This window comes from Lepidochelys kempii, chromosome 7, assembly GCF_965140265.1.
Source record: "Lepidochelys kempii isolate rLepKem1 chromosome 7, rLepKem1.hap2, whole genome shotgun sequence".
Lineage (NCBI taxonomy): Eukaryota > Metazoa > Chordata > Testudines > Cheloniidae > Lepidochelys > Lepidochelys kempii.
Genome location: NC_133262.1, coordinates 3,477,249 through 3,503,669, shown reverse-complemented (window position 1 = coordinate 3,503,669; position 26,421 = coordinate 3,477,249). Strand labels below are relative to the sequence as shown.

The following is a 26,421-nucleotide window of genomic DNA, read 5'->3' as shown; positions in this document are numbered from 1 at the left end:
ATGCTTATGCTTTTCTGTTAATAAATGAGCCCCTCCAAAGAGGGGCAGTGAGCACTCCATAGTACTTAAAGTCCGACTTGGGCTTGTCTATCCTGGGTGAGAGGAAAACCAAAGCAGGACTCACTTGCAATGCCATGCCTGATAGGGTGACCACACAGCAAATGTGAAAAATCAGGGCGGGGATGAGAGGATAATAGGAGCCTATATAAGAGAGAGACCCCAAAATCAGGACTGTCCCTATAAAATCGGGACATCTGGTCACTCTAGTGCCTGACAACTAGAGAGCAGGCCAGGACTGTCTGCATTATAACAAGATCTCGTAGAACAAAATTTTCTATAGAAATGTAAGGGGTAAATCCTGGCTCCTTTCAAGTCAATGTGGCCAGGAATTCTCCCAAGATATGGTCTCACTGTTAGTACAGGACACCCTACTCTTTCAAACTTGTACTATTTTAATGATCAGTCAGTCTCACATTGTGATTGGTTGAACTTCCTTTACTGTTCTATAATAGGTACAAAAATAATTCACAAATATCCAGTTCATCCCATTTATACTTAGCTAGCTTATTGGACATCTTAAATTGTTTTATTTTTTCTGAAAAAGCATTTGGCCTCAAAGCATGCGTCTTGTACAAACCGCACTAAGGACTGTATTTCTAACAAAACAGAAAGTTTAAAAAAAGGAAAAAGGGAACAAGGTCTAATTTCAGAGAACTTCTCAAATAAAAATGATGTGAGGAGGAAAATGAAATCCTGTAAGGAAATGATCGTGGCAAATCAAAATTTGCTTTTTGGAAAAATTACCAATCACAACTTGTATTTTTAAAGGTTTCAGAGTAGCAGCTGTGTTAATCTGTATTCGCAAAAAGAAAAGGAGTATTTGTGGCACCTTAGAGACTAACCAATCTATCTGAGCATAAGCACATTTGTATATAAATCTCCTCACTGTATTTTCCACAGTATGCATCCGATGAAGTGAGCTGTAGCTCACGAAAGCTCATGCTCAAATAAATTGGTTAGTCTCTAAGGTGCCACAAGTCCTCCTTTTCTTTTTGTATTTTACAGTTGATCATTGATGCCTCTGGCAGCATTTTTTGTAGAACAGTTGGTACATCTGCCATGGGTGGGCTGTAATGCAAAATCCTAACAAAAGGTTTTTCAGTGTTTTTTTTAAAAAAAAAAAAAAAGAAGAAGAAAAAAAACCTGTGGGTTTGAGACCTCTTGTTGCTGTAAAATTGGTGCACTGGCTGAGCTTGCCCTTATTAACCCCACAATACTCTATGCCCTCCACCTCCCGCACCTTCAAATACAGAAACACAAACTGAAGGAGACGTAATTAGGAAGATGAAATAGGCATTGTAATTGGTGTGTTTGTCAAGTGCAGTCTGAAGGAGAGTAAATATACTTCTCATTAGAACAGTGGGAAGAGTAACCCTGTTAAATTGGGCCTCAATCTTTTCTTATTAAGAATGGCTTTTTTGCTACAATCTAACTTTATCATGCTATTTTCCTCCTTAGTGCTAGAGGAGACTATTTATAAAGAAGAAACGTCTTGCACCTAATTAAGTTTGTTACTTTTGTAACTGGCAGTGACCTCATTACATGACAATTTGAAAATCTCCAAGAGGAGCAGACAGACTGAGTGAGCAGGTTCCAGTGAGTGGGGAAGCCTGGTTCACACTAGACCTGCCTATCCTCTATCTGCATGCATACCCATGTACTGGATAGATTTCTTCTAGTTTACAACTCCTTCAAGCACTTAGCGGGTAGAATTCAGATGAGTGAAAACCTACCATTTTGGCAGCAGTTACCTGCTTCAGTGCCCTCTGGATTTTTCGAGCCGTGCAGCATTATGTCATTGAGCAGCCGTGACCTTTTAAATTCCGCCCATTCCACATTTCCTTTTTTAGCTTTACAATAGATTATGAGCACAGAAGACTACGCATTGCACTAACCTAGTGATAAGCCCAGCAAAAACATACTGAAAAAGCACGACCTTTTCTCCCAAGAGAATTAAAAAAAAAAAAAGGACCGCTTAAATGAAGCATGCTGGTGACTACTGAGCATTCTTTGTTTAAAAAAAGTTCTAATCCTCCCTTGTTCTCCCTGTCACTGGCACAAGAGACAGGAGCAAGACAGACCCACTACTAAACAGCAAAAGGAATAAAATCTATACATTTGGTAAAAATCCATGTTAAAGTTGTTGCGTCAGAAGGAGTCAAGACAGAAATGAATTTATAATAATCTTCTGAAACTGAATGTAATATAACTGCAGCGTGAAGCCAGATGACTTCAGGCTGTGAAGCTAACTGTGATGTCTCACCTGTGGGCCCAATGTTCTATGTACACCTGAGATGAGCTTTATCAGAGCTCACAACTAGGCAGCTGCAGGACTGTTGCTTTATACTAATCAGCTAGTAGTTAGCCTTCCGGAATTGGCAAATGCTGTGACAAATAACACGAAGTGGTGGTGTCTCAAGGATCAGGACATCAGGGAATATCTTAAGTATGTGAGGGTGTGCATGGCACATCCATCTTTAATTAATCCAATAGCTAGTTCTTTAAAACCCACACCACAGAACAAATGTTTCCAGGGGTGTGGGGGAATAGAAGGGGAGAGCATGGCACAGGCTGCACAAATCATTGTACAAATTGCTTTCTACTACCATAGTTTATATAAGCAAAGAAAAGAAGCCTTGTAAATTTGTGCCCGATGCTGGAAAGAAACTGAGGATCCAACCTCTTTTGTTGGGGACACTGTGTCCATTTATTTCAGTCACGGTATTGAGTTTGTTAAACAGGGGGTCTCCTCAGTAGAGTTGACAGTTCTCTTATAAAGTTGCCCTAAAGGACTGAGAAAGGACATGCATTCAGTATGATGACTCCATAGAAACTGAGCCCTCACAACACACAGTTCATGTTTAATATGAACACACAGAGGTCCCGATTATGGCCAGCATCTGACTGGGTGCAGACTGTGGCAAGCGGTATAAGGAGCTCCCTTCCTGCACCCCCCCCCACCATGCCAGTGCAGTTGTGCTGGGATCTCGGGTGCTGCTTACTCCTGCTGACCCAGTGGACATGTGCTGCCTGCACTAAGACAGAGTGGGCTGTGGCTAGGGCCCACTCTCAGGCAGCAAGGGGAGCTGCCCATGCCCAGAAGCGGGGGAGGGGCAGCACCCCGCACCCCGCTTAGCTGCTGGGCTAGTGCGTACTGCGCGGGAGCCTCTGGAAGAAATTCTAGCTGAGTAACGGCAGAATTTCTTCTCAGGATGCCGTCTGCAGCCCAGCTGCTCCATACTACTGGGCACCAAAGGTTTCCATCCAACAAGGTGCTGAGCACCCTCAGTTCCTATTGCAATCAGCACCTTGCAGGCTCAAGGCTCAAAAGGGACAATCTAGTCCAGAATTTAATCAAGATGGACTTCACAAGCACCAAAGAGTGTCCTACCGAAGTCCACCTGATTCGCTGTGTTTAGACCTTTAGAAAGCATTGTGCCAGCAGCTTTGTTGTAAAAGTTTTCACTGGCTAGACACTGTTTATAGCTTTCCTCTCCTTTCAGTGTTTAACCTTGCCTGTGCCATGTCCAGCTCCGGCAGTGATGCTTTAATTTGTGTAGAACTTCTCCATCTTTGGAGATGCCAGTGCACAGAATTGATGTAAACTGTGTGAATCATGAAGCCCTTAAAAACAAGGTCAACCTTGGCGCTTGCTGTTCTTAATATTGGTTTCTTTTTGCAACTTGAAGAATTTCACAGCATACTGTTACCGTACACTCTGGAGTGGGATTTGATTATTTTTCACAGTGAGTCTCAAAGCCACCATTAGACAGGCAAAGTCCACAAACACTAAGGCCCCTAGTAATTCAGCGAGATAGTTAGAATAAAAAAGCACCGGGTCATCAGTTTCTAGCTTCCCTGGAGTTTCTGTTATTTGAGCATGGGACCTGGGCTTTATTTCCAAGGTCATCCACCTTATGCTTTATTATCTTGGACTATGGCAGCAAACTTAGCCTCCTGTTCTCTTAGTGCATTGTCTGAAACTCAGGCTCTCTGCTTAATTTAATTCTATTTTAGAGGCTTCAGCTTGTTTTTTAAATCAAAAGCAATAAGTGGTTCTTGCAGATTGTTCAGGTTTTTGACATTCTGGTTTAGTTATTGCTGTTTTGATTCCGTGCTGCTCGTATGAGAAGTGGGTATTGCCGAACACAACCTTTCACCTTCTGTGCCACAGGGCTTTTAAAATGATTGCTATGACCGACACAAAAACATCCTATTTCCTCTGTCCCTCCTTTTCCCTCGCTTGTTTGCTCACTCGCCTTATATTTCACATTTTTGAGCTTGTAAGCTCATCGGGGCTGGGAGCTGGTATTTACTATGCAGCCTCTGGCACAGTGGGGCTCCAAGCTGATTGAGGCAACTCTGTGCTTCTGAAATATAACTGATAGATAAAAAGAAAAGTGCTTTTGTAGGGATAGGATTGGGGAGGCATTTTTGTCCTTGGCTGCTGGTGCAAGGCCGTGTAGAAGATGGCTTACTCCTGCCCTTGGAGCCAGCTCACGCAGGCAAACGCAAGCTCGTTGTCGTCAAGCTAGCAGGCTAAGAGGAGTAGTGTAGACACAGTAGCATGGGCTAGCCATGCCGAGTGCATACTCGCAGGTCTTGGCAGCTCTGTCCTCAGGGTGGCTAGCCTGGGCTGCCGCTCCTGCTGCAACACAATGGCTAGTTAGCATGAGTTATTTAGCATGAGTATGCCTAGGACCTCTGGGAATCACCCTCCCCTCCTCTCCGCGACGTGTGCAGGGACAGCCTGGCAGGGATAAGACCAGAGAAAGGGGAGGGTACACCCTAGCCTGGAAGTAGCAAGAAATGAACACAGAGCTTCGTACAAGGGATGGAATTGTTCAGAGCCTTGAGCATGAGGATCAGAAACGTTTGAACTTGATGCAGATGGCAAGAGGAAGTGAATGCAGGTTGGGGATTCAAAGGCTGGAGGGATGTGCTCAGAATGACAGGAGAGGAGAATGGCCATAGTATCCTTCAATCTTGAAGAGGCAGGAATGGAGGGAGAGGACCTGCCGGAGTCCAAAGAGGCAGTAGTCCACTCCACTTGGGCTGTTAGTTGTCATCTGCTTTGTAACGTGCACGCAAGGAAACTTTGCGTCTTTCCTGTTTACAAATAGCAATAGTTTGACAAATTGGTATTTGCTTCTCAAGGCTATGGATGGTTTTCCTCCTTTCTGGCAACATAGGCCTATGTTTAAATCTATTTAATCCAATCTCTGTGGTGCAAGACGTATTTCTAAAAACAGCCCATTTCTCTGGCTTTCTAGAGGCTTGCAGTTCACCTGGGCTTTCTTCCCCCACACAGTAGATTCCACACCAGAGCCTGTATGAGGAAGGGTGAATGAGTGTTGCCATTATAAACTTTATGTTTAGGGGATAAAATTGGATGCACTTTGAATTAAGAAGGATGAAATTTGGTACTAGACCTGGAACATTTTGCTTAACGCTTTTTTTTTTTTTTAAACCAACATTTTTAAACAATAGAAAGTGTTAAAATTAAGGGTTTCAATTTTTTAGAAGGGCTGAGCACCCACAGCTACACTTCTCAAAGGGCGGCGGGGGGAAGAGGGTGTTTAGTACCTTGTAGTAGATATTTTCACCTACTGTTTTGGGCCAGGAAAAGAGAATCTGTGTGCACAAATTGTTTTGTTCGATGTTCGACTGCCAAATTTCTCTGAATTGTTGTTTGTGAACACAAATGGTCATGCTTGTCAAATGGTAGGCCCACATTTACAGATGGGTTAGGGAAAACAAATCTAAATACGACCCTACACTGAAGAAGGTCATAGCTCTCATGAATTCAGTCTGTCTTATTGTTATGTTGGTCTGTCTAAGACAATCAATGAGAAATCCATGATTCTGCAACAGAAAATAGTAGTGTCTATTCACCCGTCTGACATTTGTCGAGTTACACAATATGGACCAGATCCTCAGCTGGTGTAAATTGGCCTAGCTTAATTGAAGTCGACAGAAGGATCTGGCGCTATTTAAAAGAGGAGCCTGTGTCTTCTGGACACTGCTTCCAGCTGCCAGTAACCTGGAAGTGGAGAAAGCACTGCTGGTCGTACACTGATTTCTATATTTACTGGTGCCAGGTGCAAGGGAATGTGTGGTGCATTTGAGTCTTTAGCTAGTAGAAAACTTAGGTAGCAGTTCCATCACTAGGTAGCAGTTTTGCTTATTCCATACCTCTCTTCGGCAGGTTCTGCCTCTTTGTGAGAAATGTTTCCTCCAATAAATAAAGCACACTCTATCTGTGATCGTAGTACCTAAAAGTGTGTGTTAATAAGGGTGATAAACACTCACAATAAAAATACAAATAACAATTGCTGCTGGCAGCCAGGAAAGAAGAGGCGTATCTTACTGGGTGAAGGCCATAACAATACTTATGTTCCCAGACGTGAGCCCAGCCACAACAAAAAAGGCATTCCCATCTGTTAAGTGAAGCTTCTAGTAACTAAACAGAGCCTTAATGATATATCTGGCCAAGTTTTGGTTTTAATATGACTGCAAGAAAAGATATCTTCTAGGACACTGAATTTGACACACAGCTACTGGAAAGGGGCACCAGATGTTAAAGCTTGAAGTTTGAGGATCCTGTACCCCCTCTCCAGCCTTCTATGTTCCATGGGCTATAGATTTGAGAAAAGGACTAACCCAATTGTTACAGAGATCTACCAGGATACTCTCTAGTGTATTACCTGAAAATATAATCACCTGTTGTGTTAATATTTCCTACATGAAATTGCTATGGTTATTGTTCTGATGTCATATTATAGTGCTTGGGATTTGTTTTAAATATTGTGTCACAAGGTAGGGCCTCACATAATGTATTTCTTGCCCATGCCCTTTATTACTTCATGTTTTGTTCTGCAGCTTCTCTATTAACTCTGATTTGATAAAATACCTAGAAATCCCACACAAACTTGGAGTCCTAGATGGCAGCCTCCCAGGGCTGTGCTTGAGTTATTTAAGGGCTTGTCTACATGATGTCATAGTCTGCATCACCTGGGGTGCAAGTTGTAACGTGCACCAGCATGTCACACACTAACTGACCTGTGTGGGCTCTGCTAGTGCGCACTAAAAGTTCTCTAGTGTGCTTTAATGTATTCCCATTTCAAACAGTACTATGCTTTGTGCACTAGGGATCTTTTAGTCCACGTGATCCAGTTCATGCATGCCACGCTTGTACACAGTAGAATTTACAACCTAGCTGGTGCAGACTAAGGTACCATGTAAACAAGCCCTAAGAAGAAACACTGATGGCAGATTAGAGTAAATGGAAGTGAGCATCTGTTGTACTGGCTGAATGCTAACACCAATCCTGCAAAATCTTGCAGATTCCTCATATATTTTTTCTTCAGATTTTCTTTCCATCTGCCATCAGAGGTTGGACTAAGTGTAAATGGTTATTTTTTTATTACTTCATTCTGGCTATATTTGTTCTACTGAATAATTTCTGCTTTTTCTGATCTGGAATATGTAATTACTCTGTTCTATTAATCATTGTATGTATTAACATGAATTGTGATTCAGGGTTCAGCAAGATACTGTTTATGCTTTCCGAAGCGTATTCTGTACAAATAAATGAACCCTATGAAAAATGGAGAGAAATATGGTCAACACTCAGTCCTGTCTTCTGTAGCCATGCCAAGATCATGATACACAACTGGTTAAAAATGGAAATTAACAATAATAATCAATACATTTGGAACATTAAACAGCCATTTCCAGACAGAGAATAGTATGTTTATGGAAATCTTGAAGTCCTTTGGTAACCAAATAGATGCCAAATGGGGTGGGGAAGGGGGGGAGTGATGTGCTAAAAGTGCAAGGAGCCTTGGTGAATCAAATGGGCTTCACTCATTTCCCACCCACTCACTCCTCCTCCCAGATTGTTATGATCTTATTCATATGATCATTCTGCAAATTATGCACATGCCCCCATCATCTCCATTGTCTCTTATAGGTCCTGAGTATTGGGATTGACCATGTCGTTCCGATTTGGACAACACCTCATCAAGCCTTCCGTTGTGTTTCTGAAGACTGAACTGTCGTTCGCTCTTGTAAACAGGAAGCCAGTGGTCCCTGGGCGTATCCTTTTCATAAAAACTTCTGAAGTGAACACTCATGGGCTCTAGATACTCAGTGCCCCAAGGAGAAGGAGAACTCTGCTTACTCTGAAGACCAGGTAAGATGTTATTCATATTTATTCTGAAACCAGTCAGTGGGATGTAATATGCTTGATCAGTGTTGCAGAACTTCTGAAAATGGTTGCTTAGCAACTGTGACCTTAGAGGTGAATTTGCTGCTGACCTTTTTGCCACTGAAGATGTATAAATAAACAGGTACTTCTAAAAGGATTTTAAGTCTAGAAGGTACTTCTATTTAAATTTCATATTATGCTGAAAAAAGCAGGTTATTTCCTTGTTAATGCTGTCACATAATTTTAGATGTAAGTAAATGCTTTTCAGAGCATTTTCAATGTGTTTTCTTGGAGTTAAATGTACAGTATTTGTCAAATGGTGCTAAAAGTTGTTCAGGTGACTATTTTAAAGACAGGTCACTTGAAAGCAAAATTTACTTGTGTCTGTGACTCTGTGTAGGAATGGACTAAGCAAACCACCTGTTTAATCACATACATTTTTCTGAGGAAAAATTAGACCCATTGTTGAAAACAAGACCCATCTATCTATTAAACACATAGTAGGAAGTGTGGTGTTGTATCACAGACTCTGGAAGTTCCTTTGAGCGGGCTCCTGCTAAGTGTCTCTACTCTGGGGCCCCCATAGGAGGCAGTCGGGGCCATCTGTGCCTGGCCCTGTGTTTGTGTGAAACTCCCACTAATTTCAGTGGAAGTCCAGGGTCGGACTTTCAAAAGTGTTCAACATGGGTCTGGTCTGCTCCCATGGAATTCAATAGTTAAAGCCCTATGGGGGCAGAGTTAGGGCAGTGCTTTGCATTTTTTAAAATCCCATCTAAGTGTAAATAATGGGTGGAGAATAGACACACAAATCAATCTTTTGGAATTGTCAAACGTATTCCAAACCTGTTTTGGGGGGTTAATGGCATGTTTACAATAGCTGATTTTCATTAAAAGCTTTTTTGGTCCTTCCTGGGTGTGGCATTACTTCTTACTAAGCATAAGATACAAAATCCCCTGTGCACAACTCCCTTTCAAATAACCTTCCTTATATGCCTTTTTTGAGTGCCAGGTATTTGTTACAGAATAGAGATGTTTAAGATTTTATGCCAAAAATATTATGGAGTAAGGGCTGGTCTAAACTACAAAGTTAGGTCAGTTTAACTACATCTCTCAGGGCTGTGAAAAATGTCATACCCGATGAGTTGACCTAAGCCCTGGTGTAGACAGCAGTGGGTTGACGGAGAGGTAGATTTATGACAGCGACAGAAGAACCTCTTCCATCACTGTAATAACTATCTACACTATAGCATTTCTAGTGTGGACATACCCTTAGAGTTTATAGAAACTTCACATCCCTAACTGACCAATGTATAAGCTATTTTAAAGTACTGAGTGAGAACTATCTGTTCTATTGGGTTCTGGGGAGGTGGGCGGGCACAAGCCCGCCCCTGGCTGAAAGACCCTCCCCCAACCTATAGGGAGGATCCACAGAGCCTGAAAACACAGAGCCCCAAAACAGAGGACAACGGAAAAATAACAAGGCCGGGGTGAAGGTCTAAGGATCAAAAATATGGAACCTGCAGGGGACACTGAGCAGAGAACCCTGGGCAGCACCCACTGCTCCTCAAAGGTGTCAAGGGAGCCAGCAGACTCTGTCCAGAGGAACTCTGCCTGGATACATGAATGGAGGGAGGACTGGAAATAGACCCCACAGTCTCAAAGAACCCTCTCAGCCAACATCCTCTCCCTGGTGTTCTAGATGGTCACCTTGGCCATGGCTAGGAGGAGGCTGACGAGGAGGCCTCGCAACTTTGTGGGGCCATGGATAGGGTATGCATATATAAGGAGTGGGGGAGGGGGAGAAGTGCAGCCAAAAACGTAAAAGGTGGTCCAGGAGGAGCCGGAAAACGGGCTGTAACGATCTGTTAGGTCTCTTGCGCACTACGCACCCTGTATCTGATTCATTAATTAATCCTATTTTCAGTCATATTTTCAAAGCAATCAAATGAAAATATTACTGATACAATCACTCTTAGAGACTGGATCTTGCAAGTACCTAGACAATACAATGCTGTACGGAATATCCAGGTCTGACTGTAATTAAAATTTATAGCTCCTGTATGTGGAAGTTTTTAAACCATGATTAATGACTTTGTCTATCGGTACATTGAACTGGTAAATTTGATTGGTAAATATAAAAAGGTGTTTCAGATGGAAATGTTTGTTTTTAAAGTTTTGTGGGGAGCTAGGAGTAAAGGTTTAAGGAGCCTATAAAACTTAATTATTACAAGCTTCTTTCCTTCTTAAAAAATTAAAGATCTATCAACTTTAGCTCTATAGTTACTGCTCTCTGTTTGGTAGATACATTTACGTGCACAGGTTTAGTTTTGTTGTCCCATAATGAGTTTTGCAGCACGTTTTGCACTGGCAAATTGTTTTAATAGCTCGTGTGGTGTAATCTATAATGGGGTCTTTGTTTTCCGTTGAACAAATGCTCGGATAATAAAAACAAAAACCCAGCCCTTTCTCTCCCTCATTATAATCAGAAAAAAATGGAAAAGATCATGATGCCAAGGAGAGAATACAGTATGTAAAATAGAGCAATTGGCAGTTGTATGCCTGTAAAATGCCTGTATAATGCTGCATTTGTTTAAAGACCTGGCAGTAACAAGTGTATTTCCTGTGCTTTATTGCAATAATTTTATCTGCCTTGTCTTTGGCACACTTAGACATTCCTTTTCTTTTTTGTTTTTTCAGTAGAAAATAAAATATTAATGCTTATGAATTAGCGAGACAAAGGAAATCAGTATGAAAGCCAGCTCACTCCAGGTGGTGGCTTTAATTAACTTGTAAGGCTGAAATTCCATCTTTGAAAGGAATGTAGGGTGGGAGTCTTGAATCTGCTGTAATCGTTCTTAAAGTACAGTTTTAGTCTGAAATGTGCTTCTGGAAAAATGGCATCATGGAGCTCAGTGGTTTTGTCTTGGTGGCTCTGTAGTTCATTTGCTCAGTTTACAACTGAAAATGCTGCTTTTTCCTAATTGCCAGTCCTGCAAATTCAATCTGTTCTTTCTGGCTCCCACACCACCAGTAATAAGGCCCCCTGAACTGGATTTAGTTAACAATTCAGTTGATGAGGCGTGAGCCAGACTGGCACCCAGAGGTGTGCTGCCTCAGCAGGGCTAACAGGAACAAAGAATCGTGAATATATATATATTTTGGGGGTGGCATGGGTCTGCCCTCCATCTCCTGAAGGGATTCTGCCTCATTGATCTTCCCAGCATGTGTCAAGATTAGGCTCCAGTTACTTCAGGGTTGTGACTTTATTTGTAACATGATCACCTGGGGAGATTGGATCATCATCATCATCATCATCAGGAATCGAATCTGGGATATGTGGATCCAAAATGATGACCCTCGATTGCCTGAGCTACAAGATCTAGGTTCATTCGCTTGAAGTCGGCAGCAGTCTCATAAACCTCCCAGCGAATGGAGGGAGACAGAGTATCAGCGTGGGTTACACATGGGTGGTGTGCAAGTGGCTCTGTACTGTTTCAAAGGGTGCTATATGTTCTCCCCAAAACACATGGCCAGCTCCACTGGCCAGTGCAGAGGTAGGTAGGACTATCGCCATGCTCCTTTGAGAACCCAGTACTGCAAGCCTCGATATGCCCTATTCCTGCATCTGGGTATGAGAGTGCAAGAAACCCCATCACCCTCTCCCTTCCTCCTTCCCCTCCACCCCCCCGGAGTAGTCAGGCACATTCCACATCTATCGTGGACACTGTAGATTCTTTATTAGTAAGACCTTTTGTTAGACTAGAGAATTGTCTGGGATGTTAATATTGGGCACAGTCTGGTACTAGGAATCTTTGTCTTTTCTGAGAGTTGGGTGAGGAAGGAGAGAAATGTGCAACCCTTGTGTGTGAAATCTCATGCAGCAAGGAGCCCCTTAGAAATCCAGTTCCTGGGTTTCAGAGGGGAGTATTCCTAAATCAGTATGGCAAAGACAGGAGAACCAGACTCTAAGGGAAGAGAGGGGCTGCAACAATTGTCCTTTGGGGATTCTTGCTTTGGGAGACTTAATTGTTTCTAATATGTGTAACTTTTGGCTGCAATAATAGCTTGGGAGGTTTATACACCTTGGTGCTTATGTGCCAACAGTGCACTCAGTTGCCCTTTGAAGCTTAGCTTGTGGTGTGAAGAGGTGAGGGGTGGCTATTGTACAGGAGCACTGCCTGCTGCGAGCCTGCACAGGGGCCAGCCATGTTCTCTTAGAGTGGATGCCCTGCTCCAGGGTAGTACCCGCACCATCACTAGCCTGTGGAAAGGAGTGGGGGGGAGGTGAAGTGAAGGCGAGGCCATGGTTTTGCTGCTCCAAAGAGACACAGCACTTTGTGTGAATGCATCCGATGAAGTGAGCTGTAGCTCACGAAAGCTCATGCTCAGATAAATTTGTTAGTCTTTAAGGTGCCACAAGTCCTCCTTTTCTTTTTGCGGATACAGACTAACACGGCTGCTACTCTGAAAACAGCACTTTGAGTGGACTTCCAACCTCAAGAAGAGCATTGGAATGTTCTTAAAATGAAGGGAATAAACCACAGACAGTAAGTGGGTCAAAGTGAGCTGGACCCCCATAAGAGTAGAGCCTGGCACTTTGAATGCTGCTGGCATGAACTGGATTTTGCAAACTGTGCTCACCAAGATTTGTTTTAATTTTTTTTACATGTACTTTGTATGATTTTCCTTATTCTTTTGAAATGATTGAAAGACTGAACTAGAGCACTGAAAGAAGGACGCAAAGAACAGCTAAAGTGAGCCTCTGAGCAGGGCTTTTCTATAGTGCTCATAGCCTTCTTTACCTTATAGCCACTGTGGTCTGCTGCCCAGCTCAGGCCTGTATTGCAGGGTTGCAATCTGTCCTCTGAGTTCTGAATTTATGTGAAAACTGAAACCCTGAAGCTTCTGAATCATACTGATGCCATGGCTTATTGGAGCACAGCATAATTTCTCCTTTAATTAAATCCATCAACTCATTAGCATAGGAAGGTGCTTCCTGTTGCACACTTGTGCTGATAAAAATATTTTGAGTAGATACTGCCATTTTCACTGAAGTGTTATACTGATGGTAAAACAGCGTTGCATATCTTCTGCTCATGTCCTTAATAATTTTAAACTGTTTTTTATCACTGTGCCTTTTTCTTTGCCTTATACTATGTTCTTGCTTTCATCTTGTGTTCAGCATGAAAAATGAATTTGAACGTTGGTAGAATCCATTTGGGGGCTAGGATTTTATTGTAAATAAAATTATTCATTTGTTATGTCCTATTGTTTTCAGCAGACAAGGTATTGATTTTTGGATTTCTGTTTGGGATGCCATAAAGAGTGCTAGCATAAGAGGAACACAGCGACATTTGTAAATTGATTGAATGCAATTTGTAATGACAGAGACAAACATCAGTTCTATGGCAATACTATATTACACAAAGCATTTTTCAACAGTTCAGAGAATTGGTTATTAGAAAGATCGAGCTTTCCAACCTGGAACAATGATTCATCGAGGACACACTGACCCCTAATAAATAAATATACACACATGCATACAATATTTATATAAATAAAAAAGAGACTAGATGGCTGAAAATTCCTTTATAAACAACTTTCATTGTAAAGAAAAGTTTTTTACATTGAAAGATATGTCACAATTTGGCTGTTCTGCACATACAGTATTGAAGTGTTTTGTGGCTAGACTATTCTGTTGCTCTCCACTGAGAGCACAGAAGTATTCCTGGTTGTTGGAAATGGAGCAATACAAACCCAAAGCCTATGGAGTTTTCTGGAGATTTCATCGCCAGGTAGAGTTAATGGCCAAGTCATTCATGGCTCAAGAGATAGCTATTATGACTTGTTCATTTTAATCAACAACAACAAAGTTAGTTGAAGCAGATGCCCCTACAGTGTGCTGTCAAGGGGAATCACTCTGGTTCCATCGACTGACTGACGGGTAGGGCTTTGTGATCATTCATGTGGGATTCACACCTTCCATGCATTGCGATGCACTATATGCTGCAGTGCACAGGTCGATTGTGAAGTTGGAGCCACGTGGAGCCATCCGTCATTATACCCTCTAGAGGGGTAGGTGGGAGGCGTACATGCGGTGGGCACTTTTGCTGTCCTGGGTCTGAAGTAGCACATGTAATCCTCTGCTGTTGTTCCATGATCTAGCTGAGGGAGGATTTCACACCAACTCTGCCAGGATCTTCTCAGTCAAGTTCAACTACCTGGATTTATTATGTGGGGATAAGCTTTCCCCTTAGTGCGGATGATATTCACTTTAATAGTGATGCCACTGCTGTACTGGGAACTTCTAGGGAGTTAACATTGGCTGATTCTCCAAGGGATAAAAAGTTAGCACACATGAGCATCCAGAACACTTATGCAAACTATAAGAAGAACCTTGTCTGATCTGCAGAACTTGAAATCTCTCATGAGCAGGCTCTCTCATGGGATTTCTGGTGTTTCTTCTTGTGGCTGAATTAGAAACTAAGCAAGACCAGCCTTTGTCATGTTGTTACTCTGTGTACCTTCCTGACCAAGAAAAGTGTGCTTAGAAATAAATACAAAACTTGAAATCTTAAGGAAAAGATTTCCACATTTTAGTGAGCCAACAAAGAGATTCTGTCTGGATTTGGTACTAGTTTTAGGTAAAGATTTGAGTTGGTTTAAATGTATGTAAAATGATTCACTCATCCCTTGAATTAATGTCTAAAACAGTCCAATATTTCTCTTCTGTTTTATAACATTGTTGTATGCTTTTTTTTAGTAGAGCTGGTTTGAAACTAGCATTTACATTTCATGGGAAATTTCAACATTCCCTATTTATTTCTAAATCTGCCAGAAATTTTAAAATTCTGATAAATTTGAATTCAGGAGCATCAAACTATTTCATTGTGTTCTTTGAAATCATTTTATTTTGATAAGGTAAAAGTGTCATTTTCACTTTGTTTAAATTTCATTTGGCTTATCAAATAATTACAATTATTTGTTATATTTTAACATAAGTCAAAAGGAAATGAAAAAAATGAAAGGAAGTCAAAATTATTTGTTTTAACCTTTTTCCCTCTGAAAATGTCATTGAAAAGATGTGTGCCCAAAACATGTTAATTTTGACACAACTGCATTTTTCAATGGAAAACTGTTCTGTCAATTTTTTTTTTTGGCCAGCTCTATTGTTTAGTAATATGTAAGACCGGGTGTAATGACTATAAATTCACTAGTCCCAGCCTTCTGGTCTGATCCTGCAGTCAATGTTTAGGCAAAATTCCCCTGGAGTTTTATGTATTGGTTCAGTAAAGATAAGATTAGGCCCCAAGTCTTGATGAAAATGGAGACATTTTCAATTAATGTTATGTGCTAGTGTTTCCTAAAGTCACTACTGATTAAATGGATTAAATGCTACTGATTAAATGGATTGATTAGCTTATACTTTGTGCATAGACATCAGAATTCTGAACTAAAACACAAAAATGAGGTTGTCTGGATTAATTTAAAATAATTTGACAATGTTCTAACCTATTTGATAAATTTAGTCTAAATAAGATTAGCTTTAAAAATTGCTGTAAAATTTGGGGGTATAGTAAATCAAATACAGTTATTTTTCAGCATATGCATATTTGCACTTACATTATGTAATAAAGTAGACCGGATTATTAATAAGTGTGTATGTGTGTATATATATATATATATAATATGAAAATACTGTTAGTATTTTCTGTGGATGCTTCAGCATCTGAGTCCACGAATATAATATTTAGGAGTTCCTTCAGTAGAAAGATATGAGAGAAAAATGAGTCTTTCTGTATTGTGAATGTTTGGTTAATTTTGTTTTAAGGGCCGCAGCCAAAGCTCTTTGAAGTCAGTGGAAGGACTCCTGTTTCTTTCGACAGGCATTGGATCAGGCTGGACATAAAGCTGTTCTATGGTCTACTGCATAACCCTTGCTTTTGTGAGACGTTTCATCAGTCTGAGTAAGGGTTAAACACGCTGTAAAATGTTAATTTGTACATCAGTACTTAATTTTTAGCATACTTTTTTAGGGTAGTATATTTTCTATGCACTGATTGCCCATGTCCTGCAAGTTCCATAGTGTGCTCCTTCCAAAGGAAAATCTCTAAAAGGAGTATACCCGTTAATGACTAAAAATTCCAGTTTCCAAAATGTGAAGGGGATGTAGTAATCTGCTGACTTGTGATTTTTTGTCATTGCTCTGTGGGAGATGAAATCCTATTATATTAGTATCAAATGAATCCATGTAAGCCTTTAAAAAGAACTACATGTATTTTGCTAATCAACATGTGCGTTAGGAAGAGTAGTTCTGATTTGACAATTGACTTGCAATACAGTAAAACCGCCAAGGGGGAAAAATTGCGAGGTCATCCCTGAAGCTGAACTCCAAATTTTGCATAGCGCAGCTAGGTAATGCTGTGTGAGTAGCGGATGAGAAGTAGAACATATTTCCGGGGGTCCTCATTTTAGAGTTATACTTTCCTTAAAAAGGAGTCATCCTTTTAAATACTTAGATATTACTTAGTCCTGTCATGTGCAGGGGACTGGACTAGATGACCTCTTAAGGTCACTCCCAGTCCTACAATGCTATGATCCATTTTTTGTTTAAAAATACGTACTTAGTCAACTGAGGAAAAACAGATATTTTCAAGCAGTAGATTATTTTACATTGTATCTGGATAATGAAACAAAACTGCCCAGAAATGCTATCCTTGGTGTCTGAATTCTTATTTTCAAGAGGGCTATATAATACAAGAGAGGAAAATTCTTCTAATGTATTTATAACTACTAAGTAGCTCACATAATTATTGTAGGTTTTGCCACTGAAGTATAAATTAAAGGCATCCTTTACAGGGGTAGTCATTTTTTTTCTCAAGGTCTAAAATTCGTGGTCAAGGTACAGAGACGCTAATAAAGATTTCAGGGTCCATTGAAAAGCGTACAGCAGTCCAGACTTGGCCCGCACTCCGCCTATTGACTACACCTGGCTTACTAAATGTGTGTGTACAGTCATCTCTAAATGATGATAAAAAAATAAGTTGTATTCCTTGGGCCAGATGGAAACTCCCTTACTCCCATGTGGGACCATTTACTCACACAAGTAGTCCGACTGACTTCAGTCTGGCGCTCAAGGTTAGACCTCCATTTTGATTGTAATCTTGTGATGATTTTTTAAGATTTCCCCTCCCCTCACTGTCCTGGGGCAAAAAGCAAGCTTTTGTGTTGGAGACCCGCATCGTTAGTGCAAGGAACACCGACCGGTATTGTGATAAGCATAGAAAGGGAGTCAATATTGTCTCTAGTGCATCTCGCTGTCCTAGAAATGGAGGAGAGAGGTTTTTAAAAGCTCACCACTTATGTAGCTCTGCTCCTATGGAAGTGAATGACAAAACCTCCATCACTTCAAGGATTCAGTGTGGCCAAACCCAAATGTTCAAAAACTATGAGTCATCCTCACCAAAAATCATGAGATGGGCTTTAAAATCATGACATTATGTAAAAATAATAGATATGGGGCTCTCTTTATTTGCCTTCTCCTTTGTGAGTGTTTACGGTGTGCTGGGGTCACATTTTAAAGCTTTCTTCACAGTCATGAGGGCTAGAAACATACTTTTTCTTTAAGAATGAAGGCTGAAATCATCACCTATCCACTTGATTCCAGGAACTGGAGCTTTAAGGAACAACATTATTATGAGATGCATGATAAAATCATGAGAATTAGCAACATGGAGGAGGAGTGCATAGTTAGCGGTCAGTTACAGGGCTGGCTCAACTTCTAAACCCCTTCTCTGGCCTCTCTGGCTATGTCTATGCATGGGTAAAAGACCCGTGGGCACAACTGTGGCTGGTCTGGGTCAGCTGACTCAGGCTCATGGGGCTTGAGTTGAAGGGCTATAAATTGCTGAGTCGATGTTTGAGCTTGGGCTGGAGCCCAGGGTCTGGGACCCTTCCCCATTGCAGGGTCCCAGAGCTTGGGCTCCAGCCTGAACCCAAATGTCTACACAGCAATATTTTGGCCTGGAGCAGAGTCAGCTGACCTGGGACAGCTGCAGGGTTTGTATCCCTGTGTAGATGTACCTTCTGAGCATAGGCCTCAGGCCGTTACCTTTTCTGGGGTATAATCCCATCATTCTCCCTCTCTTAGACTGGGTCCTGGGCTATGAACTATGCTTACCCTGACAAGCCCAACTGGGTTTGGGTTCGTTTAGTTCTTCCCTTTGGTGGTCAGATAGCAGCCTTTTTAAACCAAAGCATTGTTTAATCTTGACAATAGGAACAAAGTGTAACACAAAAGAACAAGTTTTAAAAACCAGAGAAAGGTGGGGGTACACCATGAATGTAGCCTAAAGCTTACTACAGGGTAAGGCCTAAGTTCTTCAGACCCTAAGTGGGGTCTGTTCCCCACAAACAGTATTGCCAACTTCAAGAGATCAAAAATCATGAGTCGAACCCCCCCAAACTGATGAGATTTGGCTCCAAATCATGACATTTTAAAAAAAGTTATATCTTGTTTTTACATCCGCTTCCTGATGTTTGAACTCCTGCTGTCCATCCCCAGGAGTTTGCATGTGACAATTAGTGTTGCCCACTCTCCCACCTGTACTGGATATGGTGATTTTGCCTGGCTTCAGGAGCTCACCCCCCCGACATCTGTCCATCTCCTGCCCAGCAATTAATCCGGTCTCCCAGCCCACCATCATCATCACCCCATCAGTTCACTCCTCCTACCTCATTGACACCCCCCCCCCGCCCTCCTAGCCCTCATCCCATCTGCTCAGAACCCACCATCAATACAGTGCTCTCATTTCACTCCCCCCCCCAGCCCTCAGCCTCATCTCCGCTTCTCAGGATTCTTCACCCTCCACAGCCTTCAGGGGGCTGCAGTGGGGTCCCCTCTCCCACTTCTCAGGCTCACAGGGGAGCAGCTTCCTGCTGGGGCTGACAGCTGGATTTCTAAGTAAAATTAAGCCTCACTTTTAGAACTCTCAGACGTCACGATTTTTTTTTCAGTTGATTCAATTGCTTATTTGAGGGTTGGCCCTTCCCCCCTTCTTTGTGTCTCAGATATAGGTTCTCTTCCCATCTGGGGGTTAGCCTCACTGTCTCTTGCCCCCACTTGTTAGCTTGATAGCTTTATTTATCTGATATGTAAATGAATTCTTTCAAAGTACTTTGGAATTAACTGCCTAGTAGAGTAACCACAATCCTTTGTTTAGGGTGGGGTAACTCCTGTCTGGCTGGGAAAAAAAATCCTGACATTTGAAAGTTGAATCACGAGATCATGAGTGAGGCTTAATTTACTCAGAAATCGCAACTCTTGTGATCAGTTGGCAAGAGTTGGCATGGCTGTGAACAGCTTCCTCGCGAGTGCCCCCACCTCTCAACATGGGGACAGTTATACTCTTTATTGTCCTGTCGATCTGTTCGATCCCAGCATTGGTGAAGCTAACTTTGCTGGACCAAGCAAGTGGGATCTTCATGCTTAAAACCATCGGCTTTATCTCTTAGCCACTTGACGTGTTTGTGAAGAGTTGTTTCAGTTGGAGCCATTGTCTAGCCTTCCCATTTCTATTAACTGAAACCTGCGTAAGCATACAGTAAACATCCAAACAGTTCTACAGAAGCGATTCCAGTTCTGAGGCCATATGCAATATTTATAAAGGAGTCTAGAGTAGTATTCCTAAATTATTATATAGCAGTTGCACACCTGCCACATAGGCCAGTGCTGGGCACTTTTAAAAATACCAGCCTAACTGCATAGCATGGAAAATAGACTGTCCAACAGTTAGACTGCACAAGGGGGTCTGGGCCATAGGTATGGAAGTGCTCAAACTACTGATTTGAAATATATTATGAAAATAGGGCTAACTGGGAGAAAAATCAGCTACTGACTATGATTTTTGGTGTATTTTTTTAAATTATAATTTTGGTTTTTATATCCCACAACTTCTTATGAGACTGAAAATCTGCATATGAAACTCTGAGACAAGGCTTCAGCTTAAATTGTCCCTTGAACAATGGCTCAACAGGATGCATGTAAACTCATCAGTTCAAGTGGTGATAAGGAGGGTAGTTAATTGTCTCAGGGCTGAAGCTGTCATAAATATAAAGAGAAGGGTAAACCCCTGTGAAATCCCTCCTGGCCAGGGGAAAGCTCCTCTCACCTGTAAAGGGTTAAGAAGCTAAAGGTAACCTCGCTGGCACCTGACCAAAATGACCAATGAGGAGACAAGATACTTTCAAAAGCTGGGAGGAGGGAGAGAAACAAAGGGTCTGTGTGTCTGTCTTATACTGGTTTTCTGCCGGGGATAGACCAGGAATGGAGTCTTAGAACTTTTAGTAAGTAATCTAGCTAGGTATGTGTTAGATTATGATTTCTTTAAATGGCTGAGAAAAGAATTGTGCTGAATAGAATAACTATTTCTGTCTGTGTATCTTTTTTGTAACTTAAGGTTTTGCCTAGAGGGGTTCTCTATGTTTTTGAATCTAATTACCCTGTAAGATATCTACCATCCTGATTTTACAGGGGGGATTTCTTTATTTCTATTTACTTCTATTTTTATTAAAAGTCTTCTTGTAAGAAACTGAATGCTTTTTCATTGTTCTTAAGATACAAGGGTCTGGGTCTGTAGTCACCTAGGCAAATTGGTGAGGTTTTTTACCAAACCTTGTCCAGGAAGTGGGGTGCAAGGTTTTGGGAAGTATTTTGGGGGGAAAGACGCGTCCAAACAGCTCTTCCCCAGTAACCAGTATTAGTTTGGTGGTGGTAGCGGCCAATCCAAGGATGACGGGTGGAATATTTTGTACCTTGGGGAAGTTTTGACCTAAGCTGGTAAAGATAAGCTTAGGAGGTTTTTCATGCAGGTCCCCACATCTGTACTCTAGAGTTCAGAGTCGGGGAGGAACCTTGACAGAAGCCATTTAGTTTGCAGCCTACAAACAAAAGGATGATATTTGACTCATAGCAGGGGAAACTGCGGTTACAGATGCTCACTGTAGTTATGCTCACTGTCTAAAGGGAGGTCCCATCATGATAAGGACATGTCTCCGCTGGGTTAATTTGCTCCAGTATAGTTCTACTGAAGTAGCTGCTCTGCTGCAGACCGTATTGTCGACATATTGCACCCATGTAAAGAAGTGACCTGCATTGATTTGAAACCATGGCAAGCTACATTAGTGCAAGTCACTGTTTATATGAGTGCAGTAGAGCTACACTATGGGTTTGCACTGGTGTAAATCAACGCTGTACGGATGAAGCAGTTTCAAAAGCCCAGTTAGGAGTGTAGCTAGGAGAAGAGGCCATTCCTATACAGGAAGCAGTGCGTGGAATGGTCCTATAAAGCTTGCAGTAGGAAAGCCATGTTCTATGTCATCCTTCTTTGGCCTAGAGATACCCTGACCTCTTGGATGGTGGGCCTTTGCCCCACAAGCCCCTCTCCCCCCCAGGTGCATAGAACCCGCTACATGAGCTGACTCACTACGATCCATCCAGTCCGCTTCCAAGCCATATCACAAAAAAAGCTCGATGCACTCATGGTCCATACTATTCATTTCCTCACCCTTGTGGTCCCATCCCGCTGCAAAATGGTGGGACTTACTACCACCTATAGAGGGTGAGGAGCCCCAGTGGGCCAACCTATATTCCTCCTGGGTACCGTGGTCTACGGGGATGAGAGTTGGTGGCTACTACATGGAACTGTGAGTACATGAATAGGGGGCTTGGATGGGGGAAGTCTCTGCAACCGTGACTGCAGGGCTGAATTTTGTGCACTTGTTTGTTCACATCTCTGGGCGGAGTCCCTCTGGGCAGCGTCTACTAGCTCCTTGAATTCCTTCGAGGAGCAGTGGGTGCTGTCCAGGGTCCTCTGCTCAGTATCCCCCCCCTAGGGACCTGATTGTGCAGCTGTGACCCTCACCCCCTCTCTTGTTTTTTGTTTTTTATTGCCCGGAATTGGTTGATCCCTGTTTTATTCTGGTCCTACCTCCCTGGTTAGGGGTAGGACCTTTAGCATACTGTGGATTCCCTTTGGGATTCATCACATTCACAAAGACTAAATAGTGACCTCTTGTGTGGCAGAGTTCTAGGTAAGATCTTGGAGACTGGCTTAAAACTTTGTGTGCTGTATACACACACACACACACACACACACACACACTCTTCATCCTTTACAACTAAATCTTTTGTCACCAAAACCTATTGCACGCCAGCTAAAAAAGCACCTTTGTGTAATTCCTTTGCTTTTCATGTTTTGTCAGTTGTCTCTCTTTAAAAACTGCTCTGTCTGCGAGCAGTATTTCAAAGGAGCTGCTCAGTATTTCAAAGGAGAATGGGCCTCTGAAGGCATGTTGCCAGTGCATGTCCTACAGGCAGAACTGTTAGTCTGCATTAGCTGGGACAAGCAGGCCAGTGTTTTGAATCAGAACACCAGCACCTAATCCCTTTCTTTTAAGACTAAGATAGACAGATGTCTGTAGTGTAAAACTAGGCATTTATTAAATGTTCCAGTTTGTGTCTGTGACAGGGCATTTGCCCTGCATTGGCCCTAATAGGGTTAAAACCCAGCCTGGAGGGCTGCAAGGAAACAGCCAGTTAGGGCAGTGGCAATCAGGGCCCAGCCAGCCCATATAAAAGCTGTAGGCCAGAGCAAGGCAGTCTGCTGCGGGAAGCCCAAGGGAGGGGACCGGCTTCCTAGAGGGCTGCAGAGACTAGCCCTGTGAACAGGGCTACTAGAGCTTGCAGGCCTGAGGCCCTGAGAAGAGGGTGAAGGAGTCAGAGGCAGGAGCCAAAGGTTCTGGGGCTGTGGGGAAGTGGCCCAGGGGATGAGACAGATTGGCGGAGAGAGAAAGGAGGGGCAGCGGGAAGCTGTTGTTTACAGGGTCCCTGGACTGGGACTCAGAGTTGTGGGTGGGCCTGGGTATCCCCTTCTTCCCCTCCCCCCACTTGCCACTAAAGAAGCGGCCAGCATATGGACTGTTAAGCCGCTGCAAGGAGTGGCTAGATGGTTGTGGAAGGAGACCCCTGGAAGGGGGGAACCTGGATTGTGACACGGCTGGAGGTCTGTGCCGTGAAGCAGAGGTAGAGAGATTGGAACTGCAGTGGGTCTGCAGGCTGAGGCAAGGATGGGAGAGCCACCACCATTGGAGGGCACACCTGCTGACCAATGTTAATTCCCGAAACAGCCAGCAGGAGGTGCCACACAACAGTGTGCTGAGTGACCCTGTGACAATGCCCATAAAGGTAAGTACTGCATGCAGACGTCACACTTCCAGTGAATGAGGGATACATAACATCTGAATGTGTGGGATATTTGCTGGAGGGTCCAGCATGTTAGATTTGAGAGAGTCTAAGCAATGGCTGCCCTGTGCATTGATTTTTATTGCTTAAGGTCCTGATTTAAAAATCGTCCCACTTTAATATGCAAGGAATATACCTGTTTGAAGCATGGATACAATTATCCAACTTGCATGCGAGGGACCTTGATTACAGAGATACATGTGTCTGTTCGGCTTGCTGAACCTCCCATTTCAAAACATCTGTCCTAATTGGCCATACGCAGAGGAGTGTTCATAAGGATATTGTCCCTATGTTGCCGTATGTGCAACGCCGGGATCCAAGTGATAAACCGAGCTGGATTTGAACCAAAAGCCTCTGCCTTAATGGTCTGCAAAGATCCCTGGGGAAAAGATTTTACCCATTAGTATTTTAGCATAGTAAGAAGCTTGGTTAAATATCCAGTGAGGTCAAACCTTACTTAGGAGAAGAACATCCATACAAGTTTTTAAAAAAAAAAAAAAAAAGAGAGAGAGAGAAGCAAAGCCCACAAAATATAAGCAAAGGCGAGGCCTACGCTACAAGCGAGGGGTGTGATTCCCAGTTCTCGTAGTGTAGCCTCAGTAGCAGGGCAACAGCAGAGGCGGCGTGGGTTCCCCCGTAGGTCTGTATTCCAGGCAGCAAGCCCCTGTCGCGGCTGCTGCTGCCTGTGTTACCATGGCTACACTATTTTTAGCACCCTGGCTTGATGAGAGCTAATGTGAGTATGTCTACACAAGCTGGGAGTCGCACCCTTAGCTCCAAGTATAGATGGCAACATAGGAGGAGGAAGAAGAGTTAAGAGGCAGCACAAGTTAATGTGAGGGCTGGTAGGGAATCTGGGGCTGGATTCGTACAAGGGAAAATGAGTGATTTTTCTTTTGAGTAGAACAAGTAGTTGGAATACACATCCTATACATAAATAATGAAGAGCTTTAGTCCAGAAGTTATTTTCTAGTCTAGTAGAGAGTGAGTTTATAATCAGGCTGGTTGCAGAACAAACCCTGCAATATTTGCTCTTTAGTCATATTAAAACCAACCCTGCAACCATAAATGTTGTTATTGACAAGAGATAGGAAATATAAAGGTGTGTTGGTGGATTGCTAGCCCCCATGATCACAGGCAACTCCGTAGTCCCCATGTTGCTAATAGATACTAATGCCCTGCATGGTGACTTTTGGATATTATTCACTAAAATGTTGTGAAATAAAATAAAAAGGAAGGAATATGGGGAGATGTTTTTCATCTTATCTGTCTTTGTGATTTAGCTTTTTCAGTCTTTAAAATTCAGTTTCTCTCTTCCCATTTTATTTTGTGCATGTTCTAGGACTCCCCCCCCCCCTTCAATATAGACATCAAAATGTGATCTGCAGCATATACATAGTTAACCAAAGCTGGGCAATGTATTGGAAGGCTTGCACTTGTGGCAGAATATAATTAAGAGATGATTGGAATACATGGTTATTCATAATAAATGTCACACAATTACCATAAGTAATGCAACACACATTCAAAATTTCCATTTGTAATGAAAACAGATTTGCTGGAAAGTCAATCGGAAATTCATTTATTCCATATCGTTGCTAATCTATCAGAATGTTTGGTGCTGTTCAGTGTACTGTAACACACAATCCTTTCCCCAAACACGTTTTGAGGGTAATCTGACATGTTTCCTCTTTCAGTTCGTAAGTGGGTATATAATGATATAATGTTTACTTGTCTTTGCTTCTCTGCACTGAATACACAGATTTTGCCTAATTTATGCTATTTTTTCTAAGAGAATCACAAATAAATGTTGGAACTTGGCTTGCTGTAATTTTTATATATGATTTCACAAATAATAACTTTCTAAATTTACTTTTTATATTTAAGATAGCCAGACAAGGGACATGTGGTTATATAGATAAAAAATGGGGTAGAAAAGACTCCAAACCCATGGAAGGAGGGGGAGATGTGATCAGTGCCTTTAAAAAGAAGATCAAGAGAGCTGTTTATAACAATAGCTCTAATGAAGATTGATTCCTAATGTTACAATCTGTCGTGATATCACCCTGCAGACATCAGTTTATTATGTTTGGCTCCCACTGCTGGGTCACGTGTGCCACTGAATGTTGGTAGAGTCTTGTCAGCGTTACTAGCGTTGGGTCTCTAGTATATACTCACCTGGCTCAGACCATTTGTCTGAACTCTTCCTTGGGATGTGGGATCCAAAAGTCCAGCCACCAGACCGAAACCAATGCCTCAGACCTACCAAGCCCCCAAGTGCTTACATATGCTCCTTAAGATTTCTGCCTAGTTGTGGCACTCCGGCTGCTAATTTAACTTCTTCAAGGATGATGGGAGTCAAAGAACAGAGGCTTAGTAAAGGAATTTCTTAACCATAGTCACTTTATCACTTTACTCTTAAACACACTAGACAGTTACAGATCTTTCCAAAATCGCAACAGTCCTGAGGTGCAGACCTCCCCAGTCAGGTCTCACCCCTTCTATGAGTCTGAGGTCTGTCAGCATCCAGGCAGAGCAAAATCACTGTTGCCCTCTCTCCTTCCTGCATTGTCCAACTTTTATGTAGTAATGCTCTCTTTCCCCTTCTCGGGCCCCCTCCCCCCACAACTTGCTCAGAGAAGCAGCTCTCCTTAACATAGTCTATTTCCTTTTTGCCATGTGCCAAGGATGAGTAAATGCAGATTTACCAGTCGTTCTGACACCCTTGTGTAGGAAATCCATTGTTCTATGGGGTTGAACCAGCAGTTGAGAGAGCATCAATGCTGATGGCTTTTTCAGAAATAGTCCTTCAGTGAGTTGTCAGGCACCTATCCTGGGCAGGGTAGCT

The 26,421-nt window shown here is 42.4% G+C and overlaps 1 protein-coding gene across 22 annotated transcripts in view; it reads left to right on the top strand.

Moving 5' to 3' along the window:
* Positions 1 to 26,421, top strand: part of FHIT (fragile histidine triad diadenosine triphosphatase) — a 1,095,777-nt gene that overhangs the window by 448,845 nt on the left and 620,511 nt on the right. For all 22 annotated transcript variants that reach the window (XM_073350942.1, XM_073350957.1, XM_073350964.1 and 19 more), the window contains one exon: positions 8,036 to 8,160. In XM_073350942.1, coding sequence (XP_073207043.1) covers positions 8,058 to 8,160 — 103 coding nt within the window. In that variant the 5' untranslated portion in view covers positions 8,036 to 8,057. The remainder of the gene's footprint in view (positions 1 to 8,035; positions 8,161 to 26,421) is intronic.